The sequence below is a fragment of the Berghia stephanieae genome, chromosome 9, assembly GCF_034508935.2.
Source record: "Berghia stephanieae isolate SIO BIC M18660-M18661 chromosome 9, UCSD_Bste_1.3, whole genome shotgun sequence".
NCBI classification, from domain to species: Eukaryota; Metazoa; Mollusca; class Gastropoda; order Nudibranchia; family Aeolidiidae; genus Berghia; species Berghia stephanieae.
In genome coordinates, this window is record NC_088368.1 from 3,223,716 (window position 1) to 3,248,124 (window position 24,409).

The 24,409-nt window shown below is 36.4% G+C and overlaps 1 protein-coding gene across 11 annotated transcripts in view; it reads right to left on the minus strand.

The window, feature by feature from the left end:
* Nucleotides 1-7,673: 7,673 nt before the first annotated feature.
* Nucleotides 7,674-24,409, minus strand: part of LOC144979503 (bromodomain-containing protein 3-like) — a 35,981-nt gene continuing 19,245 nt past the window's right edge. For 5 of the 11 annotated variants that reach the window (XM_078926192.1, XM_078926189.1, XM_078926186.1 and 2 more), the window contains exons 16-24: nucleotides 22,318-22,367; nucleotides 18,627-18,879; nucleotides 14,275-14,376; nucleotides 13,534-13,929; nucleotides 12,601-12,719; nucleotides 11,894-12,007; nucleotides 11,306-11,385; nucleotides 10,361-10,493; nucleotides 7,674-9,859 (exon numbers count right to left, since the gene is read on the minus strand). In XM_078926192.1, coding sequence (XP_078782318.1) covers nucleotides 9,782-9,859; nucleotides 10,361-10,493; nucleotides 11,306-11,385; nucleotides 11,894-12,007; nucleotides 12,601-12,719; nucleotides 13,534-13,929; nucleotides 14,275-14,376; nucleotides 18,627-18,879; nucleotides 22,318-22,367 — 1,325 coding nt within the window. In that variant the 3' untranslated portion in view covers nucleotides 7,674-9,781. The remainder of the gene's footprint in view (nucleotides 9,860-10,360; nucleotides 10,494-11,305; nucleotides 11,386-11,893; nucleotides 12,008-12,600; nucleotides 12,720-13,533; nucleotides 13,930-14,274; nucleotides 14,377-18,626; nucleotides 18,880-22,317; nucleotides 22,368-24,409) is intronic. The other 6 variants (XM_078926193.1, XM_078926190.1, XM_078926187.1 and 3 more) reach the window with 3 other exon arrangements.

A 24,409-nucleotide genomic window follows, 5' to 3' on the forward strand; every position in this document is an offset into this window, starting at 1 on the left:
AAATAGGGAACAGATGTAGATTCCAAGAGCACACTATCAGTGTACTTAGTTTGAGATCACCTAAATGTCTCATCCAGACACAAGCATAGGTCCCCAATAAGAGGAATACACTCAAATGTTTACAAATCATATATATATATATATGTAAAACAAAAATAATACGGTGAATAACAGAGATGATTTACAAGACAAAAAATATCATCTCCCAAAATTGCAACTACACATTTGACTGTTTCCCTCCAACTCCCAGCCAAGGTATCCGGCCAGGATCAGGATAAGTAATCTCATCCCAAGACAAAGACAAAAAGCATGTTGGTAAACAGATATAGGGGGATAGAAGACACAGTAAGTGCCTCCCTGCCCACTGTGGGAAGTTAGGAACCCCACCCAGTAACTAATCTGAAACCAAATGGTTCCCTTCACATTCCAGAAGAGGGAAATTACATGAAAAGGACAAATCATATCAGGGAAAAGAAAAGATTGCAAGGCTGTTGACCAAAGACATTCAGATAGAGAATCAGCATTGCCTTGTCTTAACAGAAACTTCATCCTCAACTCACACAAGGAGAGAGCCAGCATTGTCCTGTCTTAACAGAAACTTCATCCATCACTCACACAAGGCGATTCATTCATTCATGGAACAGAAAAAGACCCAGACCTGAGGGGATGTCAAAATGAACATTTGTGTAACAAACTAAGACTTCATTATGAAATTATATTCGTTTCCATCTCATCATTTCAAGAGAACTAATCCTTCAAATATGGATCTATTAAAATGATCCTAATCTTATCCAAAACTCTCAATCCTGGGACTTCCAAGTCACTGGTTGCCGTGTGTCATTTTAACCAATCAATGTTTGAAGGAAGAGTTCTCTGGCCAAAAGAACGTTTTAAAAGTTTTATTTCAGATTATGGCAGATTTAGTCGAAGGCCATCATCAAAAAGGCAAACCTAGACATCTTTTTCATTTCTGCCTGATCTGTTGTTTTTGGGTTTTTTTTTGCGAGTTTTATGGCGCTTGCAACAAATACTCTGATTTGACCAAGCAGTCCGATCAACAAGATGAAGGGTGGGGTTGTCGATTTGAATCAAAATAAACACACACACATAAAAAAAAGCACAACCTGGGTTAATCACAGGAGAGCTCAGTGCTCACAAACTTAGCCTCTTTCCCAAAAAAAACCACAGGTTCGGTGATGATCACATTGCTGCAATGTGACATGATATAAAAGAAAATCCACAAGAAACCTAAAAAAAACTTCCAACATCCATACAAGTCACTTGCATACCTAGAAACATTCCAAACTATTATATTGCAAACATCTCAATTAATCAGGAAATGAACACAAAATAATAGAACAACTTAATAAAAAGAAAAACTACCAAACACGGAATGTTTTGGGCTCAGACCCCTCCTTCAGCCAACATTAATAACAAACACATCACTTGAAATCCGGACAGACGGCAGGGAAATATTTCTCTATCTGTCCAGTTTTATGTGACATAATCATGTTTTAATTTCTTGTTATTGGCTGAAGAAGGGATGTGAGGCCAAAACATTCCGTGTTTGCTATTTTTTCCTTCTTTTTAAGCTGTTATATTCATTTTTGTTCATGAGGAACATTGAGTCACGCCGGCATGGATAGCCCAGCACCAACCTTTCCTGTCACGCCCGCATGTATAGCCCAGCACCAACCTTTCCTGTCACGCCGGCATGGATAGCCCAGCACCAACCTTTCCTGTCACGCCCGCATGTATAGCCCAGCACCAACCTTTCCTGTCACGCCCGCATGTATAGCCCAGCACCAACCTTTCCTGTCACGCCCGCATGTATAGCCCAGAACCAACCTTTCCTGTCACGCCCGCATGTATAGCCCAGCACCAACCTTTCCTGTCACGCCCGCATGTATAGCCCAGCACCAACCTTTCCTGTCACGCCCGCATGTATAGCCCAGCACCAACCTTTCCTGTCACGCCCGCATGTATAGCCCAGCACCAACCTTTCCTGTCACGCCCGCATGTATAGCCCAGCACCAACCTTTCCTGTCACGCCCGCATGTATAGCCCAGCACCAACCTTTCCTGTCACGCCCGCATGTATAGCCCAGCACCAACCTTTCCTGTCACGCCCGCATGTATAGCCCAGCACCAACCTTTCCTGTCACGCCCGCATGTAAAGCCCAGCACCAACCTTTCCTGTCACGCCCGCATGGATAGCCCAGCACCAACCTTTCCTGTCACGCCCGCATGTATAGCCCAGCACCAACCTTTCCTGTCACGCCCGCATGGATAGCCCAGCACCAACCTTTCCTGTCACGCCCGCATGTATAGCCCAGCACCAACCTTTCCTGTCACGCCCGCATGGATAGCCCAGCACCAACCTTTCCTTTTCAACACGTCATTTAATACGAGATATCTTATGTAGTTTTTTTAGCTGGAGAGGTATAAAATTTGTAGCTTTTTGGAGATATTCAATTGTTTATAAAGGGTTTTAAGGCGCGTGAGACACTAATAGGTCATTTCAACGATGGTAAAAAGGAAGAAGATGAAATAGTCAAACAATTCTGGATTTATCATTAAAGGCATGCGACTGGATCAAATAGGGAACAGAAGCAGATGCCCCAGACTAAACGATCAATGTGCTCAGTTTGTTTTGTTTGTTTTTAAGGGTTTTACGGCGCTTGCAACACATTTAGGTTATATCAGCGCCAGTAAAAAGGAAGATAATGGGATAGTAAAAAGTTCTAGAATTACAATTAAAAAGCACCCAAGAGAAAGAAAGACAAAGGGGAACTGGGAACAAATAGGGATCAGATGTAGATTCCAAGAGCATACCTCCAATGTACTTAGTTTGAGATCACCTATAAGTCTCATCCGGACACAAGAACAAAATCCAACAAAGAGGAACACACTCAAATGCTTACATTATACATTAAAAAATAACAAATATACTAATACATAACAGAGAGATGATTTACAAGGAAAACAATATCATCTCCCAATACAATAACTATGTATTTGACTGTTTCCCTCCCAGCCAGGACTCCGACCAGGGCCAGGAAAAAAACTAAGTAATCTCATTCCAAGACAAAGACAGAAAGCATGTTGGAAAACAGATATAAGGGGATAGAAGACAGTGTGTACCTCCCTGCCCGCTATGGGAGGTCAGGATCCCCACCCCGAATGTGCTCAGTTTGATATCACCTAAAAGTTTAAAGTCCCATCCAGACACAAGTATAAGATCCCAATGAGAGGAATACACTCAAATGTTTACAAAGTAGGTAATCAACACTTCAACTTATTTATGCCTTTGACTTTGACTGAATAAGACTTTTGACCTTTTGTCTCTCGTTTCGTTGCTCTTTTGTTCTTTTTGTTACAGTTACACCTTTTATCTGCAGTAAGTTTTTATAGGGAGTTGAAAGCTCTTGCAGAACTCATGAGCATAACAACATCATAAATAGGGGATATGAAGTTAATGAGGAAAACGACTCTCTGTTCAATCCGTCAGAACCTGTGATCCCCAAGGAAATATCTCGTATACAACTGTGAATTAGATAGGCAGGTCTATTCTCTTAAGATATAAACAATGACTGTTTGTTATTATTAGGGGTTTTACACACTTTTAGGTCATTTCAGCGCAGTGAAAAGGACGATGAGGAAAAGTTCTAGATAAGAAAAATTAAACAAGGGGGACGGTTCAAAGAGGGAACAGAAGACTCCACGAGCAATCTATCAATATCAATGTGTCTTGACATTACCTAAAAGTCCTATCCAGGCACAAGTAAAGCAGCCTGCTATGAAGGATATACTCAAATGTTTACAAAGCATGGAATCAAAACTAAATACAAAAATACAAGGAAAAAAAATATATCTCAATAAAAAAGAACCACACACTCAACTGACACCTTCTCAGCTAAGGATCCCTGCCAGGAGCAGGAAAATACAGAGGAATGCCAATCAACAACAAAGACAAGAGTAACATGGAAAGGGAAAACCAGAGTTGCCTACTGAAAATTTCAAAAATTCGTAGTTTCCAAGGGGAAAAGAGAAAAATTCATTTTAAATAGCTTTACAAATAAACAATTTACTCTCAGAATGATCCAAAAATGTTCCAAAGTCCTGAATATAAGTTCTAAGGAGCTAAACTTTCCTTTTCTACAAAATTTATTGAGTCAAAGAGTTAGAGACCTATGCAGCTCTGTAGCTGGAGCCAAAAATGTCGTAGTCGTAGTACTAGGCAGGTCTGGAGAACATGATAAAGGGGTTATTGTTTTTGTTTGTTTTTAAGGGTTTTACGGCACTTGCAACACATTAAGGTCATATCAGCGCCAGTAAAAAGGAAGAAAATGGGACAGTAAAAAGTTCTAGAATTACAATTAAAGCATAAAAGAAAAGGTGAGACAAAGGGGAATTGGTTCAAATAGGGAACAGATGTAGATTCCAAGAGCACACCGTCAAAGTACTTAGTTTGAGATCACCTAAAAGTCTCATCCAGACATAAGCACAGGTCCCAACTAAGAGGAATACACTCAAATGTTTACAAATCATATAATATAATATGTAAACAAAACATAATACAATGCCTAACAGAGAGATGATTTACAAGGAAAAAAATATCATCTTCCAACACGATTACATTCAACTGTTTCCCTCCCAGCCAAGGAACTCAGGCTAGGGACAGGACAAAACCAAATAATCTCATTCCAAGACAACGACAGGAAACAATTGGAAAACGGGTTGGGGGGATAGAAGACACAGCATGTACCTCCCTGCCCACTATGGGAGGTCAGGACCCCACCCAGATGATAAAGGGGGACAGAAGACATAGCAATACTGACCTCTCCACCCTACATACGAGGTGTAAAGACCCACCAGATCTTAAGGAAGGAAGAAGTCACCAGCAAATCACTCTCATTCTCATCCACATATGAAAGACATGCATTTAATAATATAATATGCAATATAATAATCATATATATATAAATATATACATAGTCTTGACTCATAGCAAATATACTAAGTCATTAAAGTACATGAAATAAAATTTACTTTGACATGACAATGTCCCAAAATTCAAATACATTCACAAGATACTTCACAGTACAGAAAAAAAATATATTCTTCATAAAGCTTTCAATCTTTTGTACAAAATAATAATAATAATAATTCAAGTACTTTCAGCATAAACATGCTAAAAAAATACCCTCTTGAAGGGAGAGACGGAAGATCCATTATTGGTAGATGATGCACATAAATCTATAGCTTGATTATGCTTACCAGGCTCTTAAAAGTTAAGCAAAAAAAAATTCTTTATAGGGACTTTTCTTCATTTGTGCCACTGACTGTTAGTGTTAGGTCCTCTCCGTGATAGTACAAAGGAAAATGATAGAAAAGCTAACATATTTAGATCTAGCTAAAGCACCAAAGAAAAACTGAAGACAAATGAAGCCTAGTTCAACAGAGATCAGGGTTTGCTTCGCTTTAACAACGCCATTCTGTCATCTACCATTCATCTTGTCTTTCGTGTTTCATTCACCATGTTTTGTTGACAAAGGGGAAACCCGAAACATCCACACTGTGTGTCTTGGTTAATTAAAGTGAAGCTTCCATTCCATCTGACTATTAGTATTATTTATTTCCTCAAGTCTCCAGCAGAATTTGATTTGCAACATCATCAAGAATAGAGAGACAATAACAAAAGTTTTTTTATTTCTAATCTTTGACAAAAGGATCCTTCCATCCATTTCCCTCTCGGTAAGACACCAAGGGTAAAATCCTTCACGTTTTCTATGGTATACTGACTGTGTCTTTTAAAGGTTGTTATCAAAGCACTTGTTGAAATGATTTATGTCAATAAGAAAGGTTGACAAAATAAGACAAGTCACCAGATAGCATTTGTAATGACAAGCAACCAATAGGGAATGAGATTAGCGGAAGAGTAGCGTCCCTTGCTTGGACGTCACCGGTGGAGGAATTATCTAAGCACTCCAAAATGTATTATTCATATTTCTGTACAAAAATGCATATCATAATCAAAGTTTTGCATTTTTGTACAGAAATATGAATAATAATATTTTTATATGGAGCGCTTGGCTTGTAGTCGGTTTGTTTACAATTAACTTCTCACCGGTGACGTCCAATCAAGGGACGCTACTCTTCCGCTAATCTCATTCCCTATTGCTGAGGTGACTGCCAATAACAAAGATATGAAAAATTGTGTATGAAACTAGAAATAAAGAACCATCCCAATTTGTCTTCCTTTCTTTAGCACTGTTTCATAAACAATTTTTCAGACCTTCACCTTACACCCACTGCCTGCTTCCTATTCTCCAAGTGACCGACACAAAATCAGTGTCTTCTTACAACATTATCAGGACAAGGTCCACTTGTTAACGTTATGCTTTCCCTGGTCAAGCACTGGCAGGCAGAAACTGGAATGCTGCACAAGCCAGAGCACCAAAATCATGACATGTTTTAAATGATAATTAACTTAAAAAGTATAACATGGACGTGAAATTCAAATCAAGATATCAAATTCTATTCCAAAATCTGTTTAAAACAACTCTTTTGAATTTAACCTTGACAGCTAGGCAATCAACACCAACCCTGGCAGGGCCTCAACACAATGAAACTGTACCATTCTACAACAATTATGCAAAGGGACAATAAATGCTATATATAGTCGTAAAGAGAAAAAACAGCAAAGGTGGACCAGTATGCAGACCTGCCTACTTGGAATTGGAACAGTGTTCAAATTTTTAACGCGCAACTGTGATTTAAATTAAATACTATCTTTTAAATATACACACACAAGTTCGGACTAAAGGCCAGAGGTATGGCCTATATCAATTTATCAAATTAATATATAAAGTGTTGCTATTGGTTCTTGGTTGTATATTTTTACATTTTTGTGCATTTGCATATTTTATATATATATACACATTGTCGCCATAGATTCTCAACTTTGTATTTATACATTTTCATGCATGCCACGTCTGTAAACGAATTTCAATTTTTTTGGATGAATACAGTATATCTTATCTGATCTTTAAACATTCGTAGTTTTCAGGGATTACAACACAGTGGACATTATAGCTAACATTTAAAATTACCAATCTGTGTTTAAATACATTAGATTCATACTTTAAACTTTTTTATATACTAGATCTGGCAACAAAACTTTGTTTTCAAGAAGTTTGATAAATTAAAGATCTTTATATAATTGCCAAATTAGGACCCAAAAATAAATTAAAGATCTTTATATAATTGCCAAATTAGGACCCAAAAATGTGTATTTTTACGAATTGTTCGTAGTAGTAGGCAGGTATGAGTATGGCACCACTTTCCTAGGAAGCCAACGTTTTCTCACCCTAAAGATTCCACCAGCTGTGGAGCTTCCACACTGACCATAGTCATTTGAAACAAGAATGAAAGAATAGCCCTATTTTCTCACCACAATACCGTTAATGCTGATTTCTTCATTAGCTTTTTCTTTTGTTTAAATTAATGGGGAGGAAAAAAGAGAAGATGATCAAATATCTCATTTACAAAACAAAAAAGAAATAAATAAAGTAAAAAAAACAATCATAAATGAAACAATCTACCCGTCTATTCATCAATTGTCTTCTCTAAATAGCATAATTTTGAGGAATTAAATTACAAAGGCGGTTATTATACGACATTATCAAAATTTAATCATCTTCTAAAACAAAAAAAACATTGGACCATAACTTATGGATTGTTCAAACAGTCAATTATTTATCACTATCTTAATACATTTATTCTTTTTTTTTTTTTCTACTTTTATACAACACTCAAAACTTTTTCAAAAAGGTTGAAATGAAAAGGTATTTTGTTATTAACAGTTTAAAATGACATATAATCACTGACTAAAGATATATAATCAGACAGAACTGGAAAGGTATTTTCCATGAACTATAGTTACATTACATAGGTATCCATCTGTTCCATATGAAAAGGAATAATTGACAAAGCACTTGTGTAATTCTCACAGAACCAATCTGAAATAAAGAAAGGTCATATCCGTGGACAATTATGACAAAGGTACCCACTGACAAAATCAACAAAGCAATCTTACAAGCTGCCGTACTAGAAAAAAAAAACATATCTAAAAATTTTGGCCCCAAAAATCGTCCTTCAAATATTGAAAAATGTTAACCAAACATCATTTTAAAGAGTTTTGTGACCAAAATTTGAAGTACCGCAGAAAGCCATCATCAGGAACACGGAGCCTACGTTTGTCACTCACTCTGTAGCACAGAATGGAATAAACAATAAACTATTGATAAGCTATGGATTGTAGTATAGAATGGAGGCTATGGCAAGCATTCTATCCACCAAACCTAATTTAGAATAGTAATTACATCTAGCTACCTAATCACTGCTAGAACGTTAAACTGGGAAAGTAGACAAAAATGTTAATAGAAGAAGATCAATAGATCCATTTGCCTGCAAGGTAGGTGCTCTATGCAATGCCAATACTAGATGGCTGATTGTATCAGCGAATCCCGATAAATATTTCATAACTATACCCACAATTTTGAGAACAGAACAAATTAAAAATAAAGAAAACCTGACCCAGCTTTTCTTCTGATAAGAGAAGTACTTTATGAATTTTTTTCTGAATTGCTTCAGGTTAAATGTTCTGAACAAGTGTATATGAAACGGTGCCAGACAGAACACGAAAGAAAAATACAAGAAAAAATCCATAAGTCTGCCGAGAGAGAGAGAGAGAGAGAGAGAGAGAGAGAGAGAGAGAGAGAGAGATAGAGAGATAGAGAGATAGAGAGAGAGAGAGAGAGAGAGAGAGAGAGAGAGAGAGAGAGAGAGAGAGAGCGAGCGAGATGCAGTGAATTAAAAAAAATATCAAACTGAGCTTTTTAAAAATCCGTAAATTGCTTGGGTCAGACTTCCAATCCAAAGGGACATAACTCAAGACTTGCATGCAGACGTCATACTGTACAGTAAGAGCCTCTCAAAAGAATCATCGTGCTGACTCTCACAATGGACTGTTGTGAAAATAAAAATGCCCTACTCCTGCTGTCATCAACTTACATAAATGCAACAATTTGCATGTCATAATCAAATCAAAGAGTCAAAAAAAAAGTGTACAGAACAATTAAAAAGTGAAATATGCATTCAGAAGTCCAACTACATATTAAAAAAAAAAAGTCGGAACGCCATCTCTTTTTGTTGGGTATGAATGCATTGTCAATACCCCTAGAAATGATTTTGTCACCGTCACACAGAAAAAGGAAAAAATATAAGATCAAAAACTATCATTGCAACATTCTTAGAGATTCTCGATGAATACAACCATATCTTTAGTCTTCTTACAGACTGGACATTTGTAAACTTTCCTCCACACTCATCACACACATGACCATTGATGATCCAGTCATCATTGCATTTCATTACATCATCATAAATATCCAATGATATCAACTCAATATTGCTTTTTTAGCACACATGCATATGCATATTCATTCCCAAGCATGTGTACTGTAGTCCATACTTGCATACATACATACAGACACTCACGCATACACACTGGTCACGCATACACACTGGTCCAAAGCACCAAGGACATGTTTTATATAATGCAAAGTACATTAATTACAGGCGTCCATATGAGACATTGAAAGAAGGGGCTGGGCTGGGCTGGCTGGCTCACAAAATGACCTGTAAGTCTCCGGAATTGACATGGTCAAAACATCTATGAGAGACATATATGAGATTAAGCAACTCACTCAACCATATTATGCCCTGTTCTGGTATGAAGCCTCAAATGATGCCATTAGATCGTTCTGAGCATTCATATCAATGCGATTGGCCGTCTGTGGAATTAAACAATACAAAATTACGACAATTTCATTATGTCCCTATGTAGAATGTTTCTGAAACCAAAATTCACTGACCGTTGATGATTGATTTCTGTGTATTATAACTATTATAACTGAGTTTATTAGCTTATTATGTTATCTTTTGTTCACTTTCAATATCATTTTATAGTCTTAATGGGGGAATAAAACGACAAATAAGTATATAAATCAATCAATTTACAATAAAAATAAATAAATAAATAAACTGGCAGATAATCATTTCTAAAATATTAAGCTTTCTCAAAGAGATAAACAAACGATATTCTAAAATTTTTAAGTTACCTTTTCATACTTTATACCATATTCTAAAATGTTTAAAAAGTTACTTTTTCAAACTTTATATCAGTCAAGGAATCGGCATTACTTTTATTCTAACCTAGTTCTCAACTACCAGAATCACCGGTCTCATGGTAATAAAAAAAAAAAGGAACAAAAATTTCCTGCAGGCAAACTTACAGCTTCTCTCCTCATTTGGGCAGCCCTTCGCATTTGTTCAATCCTTTCCCTCTTCTTTCGTTCCTCATCAGCTTTCTCATCTTCCATTTTTCTTCTTCTAACTGCCTCGACATTTTCTTCCTCTTCATGTGCTCTATTGAAAACAAAAAAACATGAAAATTGCCGACATATTTAGCTTGTTTGTTTTAAAGAGCTTGACACACTTTGAGGTAATAGCAATGCCCAGAGGAAATAAGAAACACTGCATCACATTTAAAGATTATGGATGTTGCTAACTAACCGACGCTACAATCATTTTGGATCACAAGAAGATAGGGTTTTGTTTTGTTTTTTAAATACACAAGCAGATCCTAAGTAAAAGCAATGTAGGTGTGTCGAATACAAGACAAGACAACTTTAAGGTACCACCAAGAAATCCCCTATAGGCTTACTTACACATCCTCAAGTACAAGAGCACACATATGGAACATGCTTGAAATGAACTGTGCCCCATGTTCCCTTGAAAGAAAGAACTGATATCAAGAACTGTTCATTCTTCCAGGGTTGGTCTTGTATATCACTGCTCCATTGCAGCAAGTCAATTGTATTCATAGAGACATTTGCATCAATATAGATATATAGTTTACATGGTGTGTGTGTGTGTGTGTGTGTGGGGGGGGGGGGGGGGGGGGGGGGGAGACAAACAACAACAAAAAAAACCCCAATGTGATACATTTCATCCAGGGTCGGGTCAAAATCTCACTCCAACAAAAGGACAAAAGGTTACTATGACATAAAATGGGAGGTAATCCGTTTCATAGAAAATGGATCTGCATTTTATATTGGTAAATTGCCTAAATCTAAGGACTGAAGCTTTTCATTTAAGCCTAAATAAAGAAATTATTCACAGCCCCGTGAAAATCATTGAAGGCAATTAATGAATCCATCTAAAATAAAAGATCTAACCGTTTTCTTTCCTCCTCTTGTCGTTGCTTTTCTCTTGCCATTTTTTGTCGATGTTCCTCCATCTTTTTGAGTTGAGTTTCCTAAATGATGAGATAATATAACATAATTATAGCATAAGTAAACATTTCTAATTTTGGGTTTTACCTATGCTCTTAATCACACATGCAGGCAGGAAGCAGTCAAGTCTAGTATTGCATGACATAACACTAGATTCAAAGCTAAAATTTACTATTTTTCTCTTCTTAAAAATTAAATGAATAAATAAATAAATAAATAAATAAATAAATAAATAAATAAATAAATAAAATAAATAAATAAAGCCATAACCAATAACTTAATTCCCTAGCCTTTTGAACATACAATTGAGCACAGATACAAAAGACAAGCCCAGGCAGAAAAATATGTTCTTTATATTAGTAGTGGTTCTTTATCTAAGAGGAAATAAGGGGGGGGGGGGGCGCGCGCGAAACGAAGCACAGACATGTTTGTTATTTTCATTAATTTGTTATTATAATGAATAAACTGACAGTAACTTAAACCTTTTTGAAAAAGAATAAACAATAAAGTCGATTATATGTCATTACATACCTTCTGGTTCTTCATCTCGTTCATTTTCTTAAACTGTTGAAAGCTAGATTGGTTCTTTGAAAGAGATGCTGTAATGGAGTTCCAAGACTGGGCATTGTTCATCTTGATTTCAGTCTGAGAAAAAGAAATAAAAACCTTTCACAAATCAAACCAACTAACAAATCGATTGAAATCCTGAACATGGCCAGATGCATAACTGGAAACATAAACAAATATTTCCTTTGGAACACGAAGCCGAGCTGATGGTGCCAAAAACTGAAAAGGGAGGAAAATTTTGAATGATTGCCTTTAAGCCCCATTATTTTTAGAGCATTCACCCCCCCCCCCCCTCCCCCAACACACACACACACGCACACATTTTTAGAGCAATTGAGATGATAGACTATCATTGATACTATAGCTAACTTCGAGAGAGTGGGAAACTGCACCTATTTAATCCACCACACATCAAATATCTCACCACTGCCAGTACATTTGATTGAGGGAAATATAACTTTTTTAAAAAGAGGAAATTCCTCCTCTGACTCAAAAATCGCGGATCCGAGGAAAACCATCAGCATTGATGAAGACAAACTGGTAACATTTCAGCCCACTAATTCTTATCAAATTTGAACAATAAGTATTGGAGCTTAAGAACGAGTTCATATTAATTCAGTACCAGCAGAGAGGTTGTGGCTAAAGAGGTGAAATAAAGTTACTTTTCTTACCTTGGGCATTGGTTGGGTGGTTGGGGTGACTGGGGTCTTGCTCTCTAAATCGTTGGTCTTGTTTAGCACACTGTTATTCTGATTGGAGGAGCTATACAGAACACCGACACCGCTGGCAGCTGATGAAAACAAGATAATGAACAAAAGTAAAATATATACCACATATGCCTCTGCAAGAAGCGTGTTAGGTTAGTCATCATGGTTATGCACATCAGATTGTGTTTTGACTTCTAATTAATTAATTTGAAAACCGTATGTCCCTTAACTTATTATATTTCGCTTTTGAAAAAGGAATTTTTTTTATTTTTTTGGGTTGTATAAACAAGAAATTTAAAAATGATAAAATGATATATCCATCTATTTAAGATAAACCAATTGCCTGCATACAGATGATGACATGTCACTATAAAACGAGTTACTTATCGGTTAACAGTTGAAAGATTGTTTAAATTCAACTTATTTAATGCATTTGGCCATATAATCACAATTAATTAAAAGATGAGATAATGACAGCGTCATGCTTATGTGCTTCGATTTATGGCACTATCTCACATACCCCGAGTTCCACACAGCCTGAGGAAGATTTATGATAATTAATGTGAAGGAATATTGGGCCAAACCTCTTTTTTAACCTTTCATTGCAAATCTGAATTTATATATGATTTTTTTTCTCTCTCTAAATCTCTCATTAAGATCTATAAAGATGGCCATTTTCAACCACGACACAACTATGGCTCAGTCAGCATCTTTGTTACTAATTTAGACAAATCAGTGGTCAGATTTCTGATTTTTTTTTCCTATTAAGAATCTAAAAACTTCCATTTCCACAGCGGGTTGGTACAATATCAAAGATAACATCAAATGTCTTATCTAAAAAATACAGTTGGAGAGAGAAGTGGAAACTAATAAGAGGTGACTAAAACTGAAACTTACAGACAGTGGCCCCAGGAGGTGCCGGGGGTGCGTGAGATAAAGGACTTGAAGACGGGCTAGAATCTTCATCACTCAGAGTAAATCGATTTTGGAATGGGTCCATCTTCCTACCGGATGGAGGAGGAACTCCAGACATGCCACCACCACCACCAGGACCACCGACTCTGCCTCCTGTCTGCTGAATAGGGAGTTGTGATTGCTGCTGCTGCTGTTGTGGTGGTGGTGCTGGAGGGTGAACTGGCATGGGCTGGGAAGCCTCGTGTTGAGGGATGGACGAGTCTCCGTCTTTGGAAGGTCTTCTACCAGGCAAATGGGAGATCGGAGTACTGTCTAATCCCCCAACAGACTGGAGACGTCTGTCGGCTGTTCCAGGCAAAGGAGTACTTGTCATGGGAACTGAAAGAAAGGGTGAAAAAAATTAATAAGTTACTTCATTTCCTTAATATAAATTTTTCTTCAAACAGAATTGCTTCTGCCTTATTGGTTATTGATGAATTATCTTTGTTCTCAAAGCCACAAACACTAACACTAAGCATGCAGTGGTTTGGGATTTAAAGCATTAAACTAATGATTAAATATAACAAATATATTTGGATGAAACTCTACAGAAACTAAGCCTTTTTTTCTCTTTTTTTTTTTTTGGTATTTAGGGACTCTGTACAAATCAGAACCATTACAACAGCAGCACTTGAGAAGGAGAAGGAGTCAGTTAACGCTACAATACAAGTCATTGCCACTTACTGCTAGTCCTTTGGGTCGTCTTTGGCGTAGCAACAGACACTGGCTGTTTAACAGGTTGTGCAGGCATGGGATGACTTGCATTTCTGCCACCCATCATGTTAACTATACATTGTAAAATAAATTGGAGATCCAGTACTCGGAATATATCAGATATGAATTTTTTATTTTTTTAAAACTTCACAATAGGAAACAACATGTATTTATAACTTTCAATCATTTTCTCAACTATTTTATGGCATTTGAGGCAATGTCAAAAAATATAAGGTCATAAAGGAAAACTTGTCAAGAGTTCATTTCACTAAAAAAAAAATTAGATGAAACAAAAAATTAAAAAGAAAGTGTCTTGCAAATAAAATAATACTGTGATACATAAAAAAAAATACCATAAAAAAGGCTTTGGATATATCTTGATTTATAATCAATGTATATCCCATTCTTTTTTTCCCCTCTCCTCCTGATTGCCATATATCAGCAGTCTCAATTTCATTCGGACAATTGGCTACTATGAAAATATAGTCAGATCTCCATAATCCATGCACTTCAATTCCCAGCTATTTGTTCGTTTGGGAAATTACCAAAGAGAGAGTATTACAAATCAGTAAAAGAGCCCAAAGATTACAATGTGGGCCTTGTGTATTTGACACAGCATAGGATACTGAAATGTGAATGTGATTCATCATGGCAAAAAGCTGCATCATGGCAAAAGGGCAAATAGAATAGTCTTACTTTTATACATAACTTGTTTTCCCCTTCATTCCCCCTTGTATTGATTTCAAATACTAGGATACTAAATCAAGATTATCACAAAAAACAAACAAAACAAAACAAAACCATTCCCACCTGGATTACAGAACTTTCCAGATTAGGTAGACATGATTCTGGGACCCCTTAAAATTGTTCTCTAAAAGTAGGGAAATACCCACCTATAGAACAGTAAAGTTGATGCCCCAAACGTAAACAATAACAAGTTGCTAGTGATTTCCGTTAGGGACCGGAATAATTTACGCACAATATAGGTCTCCCAATTTTGTAGTTTGAGTTGTAGGCAATACACTTTCAGTATTGAAAATATGTTTACATTAAATCTAACAGTTGCAGAAATAATAATATAAGGCTAAATTATTATGAAAATCAGGCTCCGAATAATTCTCGTTTTGTTCACACCAGCGCAGTAATTTGCTCTGGTCTAAAAATAGATAGACTGTAACTTTTGATAAATTTTAGAAAATTTTACCTTTTGTTCCATAAAATATCCATATCTAGACATTATTTGATGCATGATCGAGTGTTTATGAATATGTGTTTCTTTTGCCACCTAACAGCCAAATTTTAAAGGTTATTTTTTTCTATTATTTACATTGGAACGTGAGCTGTCAAGACAGGAACATGTGGTTTGCCACGTGCTTCTCGACCTTTGTTATAGGTAATGAGATAGGTAATGAGGGAGTAGCGTCCCTTGATTGGACGTCACCCATAGTCTGTGACGTCACCGGCGGAAAAGTTATTAGAGAGAGAATGTCATGTTGGTTGTGCGCATGCGTCCCTCGTCCTCGCGCTACTCTTTCCGCTAATCTATTCCCTATAATCTATGAATTGGCAACAATTCATTCTAATGATGCATTATATAAATATGGTTAATGAGTTCAAATTAATACCATTGAATAATTTTCAGTGGTCTTCAAAGTTTTTAGTGTATACTCTATTGAGAAAAAATGCTGGTGATTCAATGATTGAATCACCAGCAATTTTTCTCAAAAGAGTATACACTAAAAACTTTGAAAACCACTGAAAATTTTCGCACTCTGCGTCCAAATATCAAAATAAAAAATAAAAAATAATAGAAAAATGCAAATGAAGCTATGCAACAGTTATTATTATCATTATTACTTTTAGTGGAGAACCTGCAATGTTTGGGACATATAAAGGCTTTTAGGAACAGGCATTCGTCTGTCATACTTATTATACTACTGTATTGCCGGTAATTCTGGGTTTGATAATAAAAATTCAACATTGGCTTTATGGATCAACATTGTTCCTAACCCTATGTTTTAAAAGAAAAGATTAGAAAGATTATCATTCAATTGTGAGAATGACTGGTCACTAATAAGGAGGAAAGTTTTCAGCACATAGATCAAGACCCATCCATGCAACGATAACCTATCAATTTGAATTTCATTCAAATTTACTGAGATGCAATACAAAATAATGTGTCTCGCAGCAATTTCTGACACCACTAGGAGGAATTTCAAAAGTTGAAAGTGTAATTAAAACATATTGTGGATATAGTAATGGTGGTGGTAGGGATGATGTGGTGGTAGTTGTCTTAGGGATGATGATGTGGTGGTGGTTGTAGTAGTATTGGTAGGGATGATGATGTGGTGGTGGTTGTAGTAGTATTGGTAGGGATGATGATGTGGTGGTGGTTGTAGTAGTGGTGGTGGTGGTTGTAAATAGTAGTGGTGGTGGCGGTGGTTGTAGTAGCAGTGGTGGTCGGAATGTTGATGTAATGGTTGTGGTGGGTCTTTTTTGTAATTCATTTTTTAAAATTTTTAAATGCCGGAATTGTGATAGTGATGGACAGAGATAAACCGCCATTTAGGCGGAAGATTCTATTCTCAGCCCTGATCATTACAACAGTATCGAGTGAGATTTAAAGTTACCTCATTGATTGTTGTTTATGAGATCTGCTGGTAATTCTGAGTTCGGTGGTAAAAATTCAACATTTGGCTTTACGGAACAGGAACAATGTTGATCCCCCACCCATTTTGTTTTCTTTCACTTCTTATTGAGGATGAGATTATTATTTCTCGATAGTATCAAGAGAGATTTAAAATTACATCAATTTTTGTTGTGGTTATGCTAGAATTGCATGGAATAAAGCAGACAAAGGGGAATTGGTTCAAATAGGGAACAGATGTAGATTCCAAGAGCACACCATCAGTGTACTTAGTTTGAGATCACTAAATGTCTCATCCAGACATAAGCACAGGTCCCCACCAAGAGGAACACACTCAATTGTTTACAAATCATACATATGTAAAAGTAAAAATAATACAGTACATAACAGAGAGACGATTTACAAGGAAAAAAATATCATCTCCGAAAACTAACTACACAATTGACTGTTTCCCCTCTCAGTCAGGCTATCCGGCCAGGGTCAGGACAAAACCAAGTAATCCCATTCCAAGACAAAGACAGAAAGCATGTTGGAAATCAGATATTGGAGGAGAGAAGACACATTATGTACCTCCCTGCCCTCTATGGGAGGTTAGCAGATTTTCGTTTTGAGTCAACAGGTGATAGAATTAGCCTAAAACATATACGAAGGTTTGCAAGTTACTCGTAATTCAGTCTGTAACAAAATAGTTTTATTACTTTTAGAAATGCCAGTAATTCTGTGCTCGATGATATACATTTTATATTGGCTGTTAGGGACAATACTGATCCCCAACCCTTTTTTTATTATTATAATAGATTATCAGAGTCCAAGCCAGTATTGGGAACGCCACTTAATTGGGACAGCCAGTTTATTTGGGGCGATTCCTTGTGAACTGAATTTTTTATACCTTTTCCAATTCACAGCCACTTGATTGGGACAAAATTTGACAATGTCTGTTCCCATAAAAGAGCTATTTTGTTGCCTTCAATCATTTAAAATGGTGATTCATAAAATGCAAATTAGTCTTTTCCTAATTTTGGGGCCCGAGCAGAGAGAAAGATTTTTCAGCTAGAGATAATTTTGACATAAGGACATTAATAAGTTCATTTTAGGATTGGAATGGTCTAGCAGGTGTATGTAAACACTTCAAGAAGTCCTGAGAAATAACAGGAAATGGAGTGAGTGGGAAAGTGCCAGAAGACAACAGAGACAATAAAAAAAACTTTGTGACAGTGATGGGGGTGACCCCGCGACCTTACTGGTAAGACAACTCAGCCTGGCCGGGGAGATTGTGACTCTACCGTATGAGCTATCCAGGACTCCCGGTCATGGATAGCTCATACGGTATAGTCACGAACTCCCCTCGTGGATAGCTCGTCCCGGTAGAGTCACGATCTCGCCGGCCAGACGGAGTTGTATCAGTAAGGTCGCGGATTCGCCCCCATCGCCGTCAAAGTTTTTTATTCTCTGTTGTCTTCTGGAACTTTCCTACTCACTTCATTTCTTGTTATTATCAACATAAGTGCCTGCTCCACTCACTATTCTGAGAAATAAGATGGCAATTTGAACACCATCGTGGTAATTTTGAACTCAACACTCTCTCTGATGTACTCGGTAGGATTAGAGAGGGTCACTAATCTGGCAACCCTATTTGAATATACTCATCATATATTTTTTCAAATCTTAATCTTACCATTGTTGCTGGCAATGGGAGGAGCAGAAGAGTTTGTCACATTGAGGTTGTTGAAGCTGTGGGCAGGGTTGGCATTGGCATTGTGTAGGTTTGGTACAGTATTCATCTCACTGTCGTTTGCAGGTGCTGGTGGTGCTTGCTGGACCTTGGGGAATGTGTTTGGAACCACGGGAGATGTGACATTGATGTGAGGAGAGATGCCTTTATTGTTTATCACCCCCATTGAAATCTTGTTCTCTGATTGTGGACTAGACTGTAAGGTGACACAAGTCGTAAAAAAATTTACTTTGCTTATGCCAGGTATCACTGCAGAGTAAGTACAGATATGATAAAGTTGAATTCTTATCACAAGACGGTTGAATCCAAGTTGAGAAAAGGAGCCTGAAGGTTTCAATTCTTACCTCTATATCAATCTCTCGGAGCCTGACAAGGCTAAAATTGAAAATGAGCTTTCGTAGCTGTAAAACTCTGTATAATCAACTCCTAATGAGTACAGTTATGCTGCTTTAAAGCCAATAGTACAGTTTTGTTTTTTTTCGAGAGGGGGGAGGGGTGGTACTATGGCACTCGCTTCAGCACCAGTAAAAAGAGAAATAATAGAATAGTCCAAAGATGTTGATGTCGCTATCAAACACCATGAAAAAGTAATGGACTGGTTCAAAAGAGATCAGAAATAGATCCAAGAGCAATAAGTTGCAGTTTGGTAGCTTCTGAAAGTCCCCCAATGACAATGCTAAAGAATGTCTGCCAAAAAAGGAAATACTACTAGGTGGGTAAAAAGCATTGTATTACAATAAGGATATGATTCAATTCAAGAACAAGGACACATAGCCAAACGGAGAAGACAAATGATGAGGATAAAGGAGATACAAAGGCTGTCAACCAATGAAGAATCCAACGGCTCAGAAGGAAATCAACAAGGGGATTTACCCCCCAGTGCAAGATAAGAGATCCCCACTGGATCTGTGAAGCGAAGTATGAAAATTGAAGAAATTTGCCCATTCATGGTAAACATGAGTTAATGGTGGCTGTATCAAAAATAACTTTTGTTTGCATTTAATTGAATATTATTAGGTTACAACTTGTGTGAAAGCTGGAATTCTTCTAATCCCAAAAACCACTACCGAGGTGTCTGATAACATGATCATTCCATTCATGGTGGCTATTATTCTATAATCAAGTATAATATGATTTTGCTCGTCTTATAAAACAGACACCAGTTCTATAGGGAACGCATCGACAATTGTGAAAGAGATCACAGCCTCTTCTCCAGCCTATTTCAATGCCAGCAAATCGGTTTCTCTCAGAAGAATAAACAAATTAAAAATTAAAAACTCACGGGCCAGGACAGAGAACTAAAATGGTCTCATGCTAAAAATATAAAAACAATACGAAAAAGCTGCATGGAAATGATAAATGATATGTGAATACAGGAGACAGCAAGGGGTGTGGTCTGATGTATATCCAGACTTGCCAAATTGAAAACTTCAAATTTAGTCATTTTTATGTCAATTTTTAGTAATTTGACAAGGAAATTCGTAATTTTCCCTAAAATTTTGTATTTGGCCATGAAATTTGTCTAAAAATTAGTAAAATTACGAAAAATTCGTAAGATTCGGCAGGTGTGGTATATCCCAAGTCACCCAGAAAGGCCAACATTCCCAAACCTTACAGGGAATTTCATTCACTGCTCTCACTGAACTAAACAATTTAGTGCATAGTAGCAATGCATATTATGTAGTCCTTTAAAACATAAGGATCATGGGTGCGGAGGTTAATCGTGTCCATGTAACGTAAAATGAAATGTCAAACCGATAGATTGGATGGCTTATTCAGCTACCCAAATGACTGCTGGGCAGACATGAAAGTCAGAAAACTCTAAAGCACCTTAGATCCATATCAGTCCCTTTTCTTGTGAGAAAGAGTTATCACAATACCCTTACATCTATCATGTGACCTTTGAGGTTTTTAAAAATTTAATATATATACAGCGCAATATCCGCTAAACGTGCTCAAAGTGCTTTACAACGGGACTGACAACAGCAACATGTAGAACAAGACATGACAATATTATTAATTTTTTTCAAACAGAAAAATAAAAAATACGCTGTTAACAGCCAGGCACTCATTTTACAGAGGATTTTCCAAGGACTCAACCATGCACTGAGCGAGGCTCAAACCCAGAACCTTCCAAACCAAAAGCACTAGACCACATAGCCGCACTATGCGAGTGACAAAACGAGCACAAAGTCAAGAACCATTTTTAATTAGTAGATTGCGCTTTCAACAGGAATATGGAATATTTAGGTATATTGAACAGTTATGTCTGTTTTTTTTTTTCAAGTTTAACGGCTCGTGTCCTCAACTGCTTTTTATTTGTTTTACAAAAGTGCAAAGTACTTTTCTTAGGCAAATATAGAGGGCGATTCAAAAGTCCTGTTAGGTTTATTAACCATAATAGCTAAAGAACCATGAAAGGCAGCAACAGCGCTGCTCAGCACTTTACCATTGAATTGTAAAGTGCCACACAAATGAATTAGCAGGCGAATTTCAATACGCATAGCACAAACTTCAGGAATATGTGTACACAACTTTGACGACATAATAATCAAATTCTTTTCCTTCACTAATGACCATAAACTCAAACTTATTTTTTGTCCCATAAAATTATCAATGTACTTGTTTTACACTAAGGGAGCACCCAATCATTAGACCATAAAAGTATGGTTTCAAAAATTTCTAACCAGACATCATCAATAACAAGAAAACTGGAAGGCCTAAAACATCACAAAAGCAGAATGAGCCGCCCAAAGGGAAGAATATCAAAACCCCGGTGAATAAACACCTGAAGTAACTGCTTGAAGGATAATGAGAAACCCTAGCCAGATACAGGCACCACAACGACTGGAGTGGTTTTGTCAAACAATGCTTAATGTGTATGACGACGATTGTTTTGAACTGAATTTGGTTTTCACTGACATCTACCTTCCACTTGTGATGCAAACTCAAACAAAATTTGAGAATGTGGGAAAGGGAAAGAAGGGTCTAAGAATACATATACAAAGAGAGGGAAATTTTTTTTAAAAGGAGGAAAATTTCCTGATAATGGGGGGGGGGGGGGGGGGGTAGTTGTGGCATTTCCTATAAAAAGTCAGTTAAAATATCAGAAGTCTTTCAGATATGCCACGGAAGGGCATAAAATAAAACACATAGCAGGAACCACCAATGATATCCAAAAGATGAGGAGCCAGTTTATCCAACTATCAGAATAGAGGAAAATCAAATAGTGTAAATCAGCTTATTAGCGGACATCTGGCAGCTATGAGTACAGGCAGTGATAAGTGATTTAAAGAGAAAAATTCAAAGTGCAACTGACTCTAGGACACAAGTGATCAAATGAGAAGTTTGCACAGTGGGTTGTCAGGATATGAGCAAGGTTGTTTACAGTTAGTTGTAGTTTGAAGTAAAATTCTGAAGTTTGTGTATAACGTCATGAAACTAATTTTATCTTTTCAGTGTTTCACAATTCAAGATACAAACCCCCAATAGGACTTGTGAATCATCCTGTATACCAAGCTCTTGCTATTTCTTTCATTCAAAAACTCAAAACTCAGTTCCCAGAAATAGGACAAATCTTCATAAATACCCTGAGGATTGAACCATATGGATACTACATTGAATGAGACCTCACCTTTACTGGATTAATCTTCTTTGATCCTGATTTTTTTTTCTTAGGCGACTCTGAAAGCAAAATTGGGATTGCAACAATGTTAAACAAAAGGAACATTCATTCTTTTCCAGTATTACTTCAATCTGTAGCCATTGATGACAGAGTTTGCCCACCTGTTCAATTCCAATAATATAATGGAGAGCTTGTGGACCAATCCAGATCGAGAATAAATAATGGAAGACAATCAGATGGCAGACGTTGCCATCAATTCAGATTTTCCCCAACAAAACATCATTCAGTCACAGCATTGAAGCAGATGATACACCACAATAGAAGCCAGTCATTGATTATTTGTGTATGTCATTTTTATTTGTAACAGTAAAAAAGGTTCATATAGATTTTTTTCCTTCTAATTTACAATAATTACAATATAATACAATTTGCATTAATTGAGCATGATAGTTGTAACAAAATTTGATAAGTCTAGTCGTAACATTCATCATTGAAATATGATCTTCTTATATGTAAAACAAAAGTGAATTAAAGAAATACAAAAGACATGATTTCGTTCTATGGGAATGAAGGAATGTAAAAATAAAAATGTATAAAATTAGAGTTTTGAGTGCAACTGTAATCCAAGTGGAGGCCAGGGCTTTCAGTCTGAAAATATCTTTTATCAACTATCATGCTCAATCCAAGCAAATGGAAGTTATGCGGTGCAAATGGCTTGGTATATGGCGGATTAAAAAAAAAATAATAAAAATAAAATATAAGACATTGTTTCAACTCCTGTATGTATTGTTTTAACTCCTGTATGTATATATGTTATTGGAGTGGTAGGGGAGGAGGTACCATTCGATGATTGTTACAGTGATGATATGAGAGGTGAAGAGAATCAAGCAAAGGCATCACAACGCATGACACATACGAAATAGGAGAGAGAAAAAAAAGATATTTAACCTCATTAAAATCAAATTAAAATAATGCGAATTTGGTGTATCTGTCGAATGAATATTAAACAACACTAAAACCCACACATGACTGGCCTCTACTTAGCACAACCTGCACTCAATGCACTCTCAACAACAGCTGCAAATACACCAAAAAAAACAATGACAAAAATGCAACAAAAATGCTCTGATACATAATTTTACAACTTACAAGTAAGCAAATATATTATAATTACTATATATATGTATATATATAATCACATTAATAGTATTCTTATCAAATTAAAAAATATTGCACAAAAATGGTTGTTCATAGCCAGTATGTAGATATACAATACACACTTTGACTGGATGGATTTCAAAGTTTTGTTTCTTTTTAACAATGGGTTTTCATCTGGCCAACGATAGAATCATAGAATTATTTCTATAAAGGGAACACATAAAAATGTCACATTTTGTGAAACAAAATGAAAGGCTGGTGAGGATTCTTTAAAATTTAGTTCTAGGAAATTATTATGCATTCCAGAAAACCACACTCAAAAGCCCAACTTCAGATCAACACCCTGTGTAATAAATTTTTATCAGAGAGATAGAAAAACCACCAAAAATGGAAACCATTCCTGTTTGATTTTTTCTTCTTTTCCCCCCTTCTTCTGAATAAAAGGTTATTCCAGTGTCAAGATCGCAACGTAAATATTAAAATGTTCTACAAGAAAAGTTGATGATCTGATATTGGAAGAAGCTTTCTTTATTTCTCGACAAAGATGAAAGTCTTACTCTGAACCAAACACCTCTGGAATTCAGATTGTTTAAAAGCAAGACTGAAATGGAATTCACATGTATGTACAGGACATTCAATGATAACAATGAAATGTATAAAAATTGCATATCTGAATAAGTAACAAAATAGGAGATGTTACACTGGTATCAAATATAAAAAAGACAACTGTACACCTACAAAACTAAGAATTCAAACAGTTCTAAATATACAATCTCCGCAATGCAATATTCCCTTAAAAAGGAAATGATTACCTACATTTATGAAGTCAAATGTAACTTCTCATTGAAGGAACCCTGATTTTAACTTGAAAAAATCTCCAAAACACTTTAGGTAATAACAAAATAAAACCATATTAGACTGACAAAACAATCATTTAGCACCT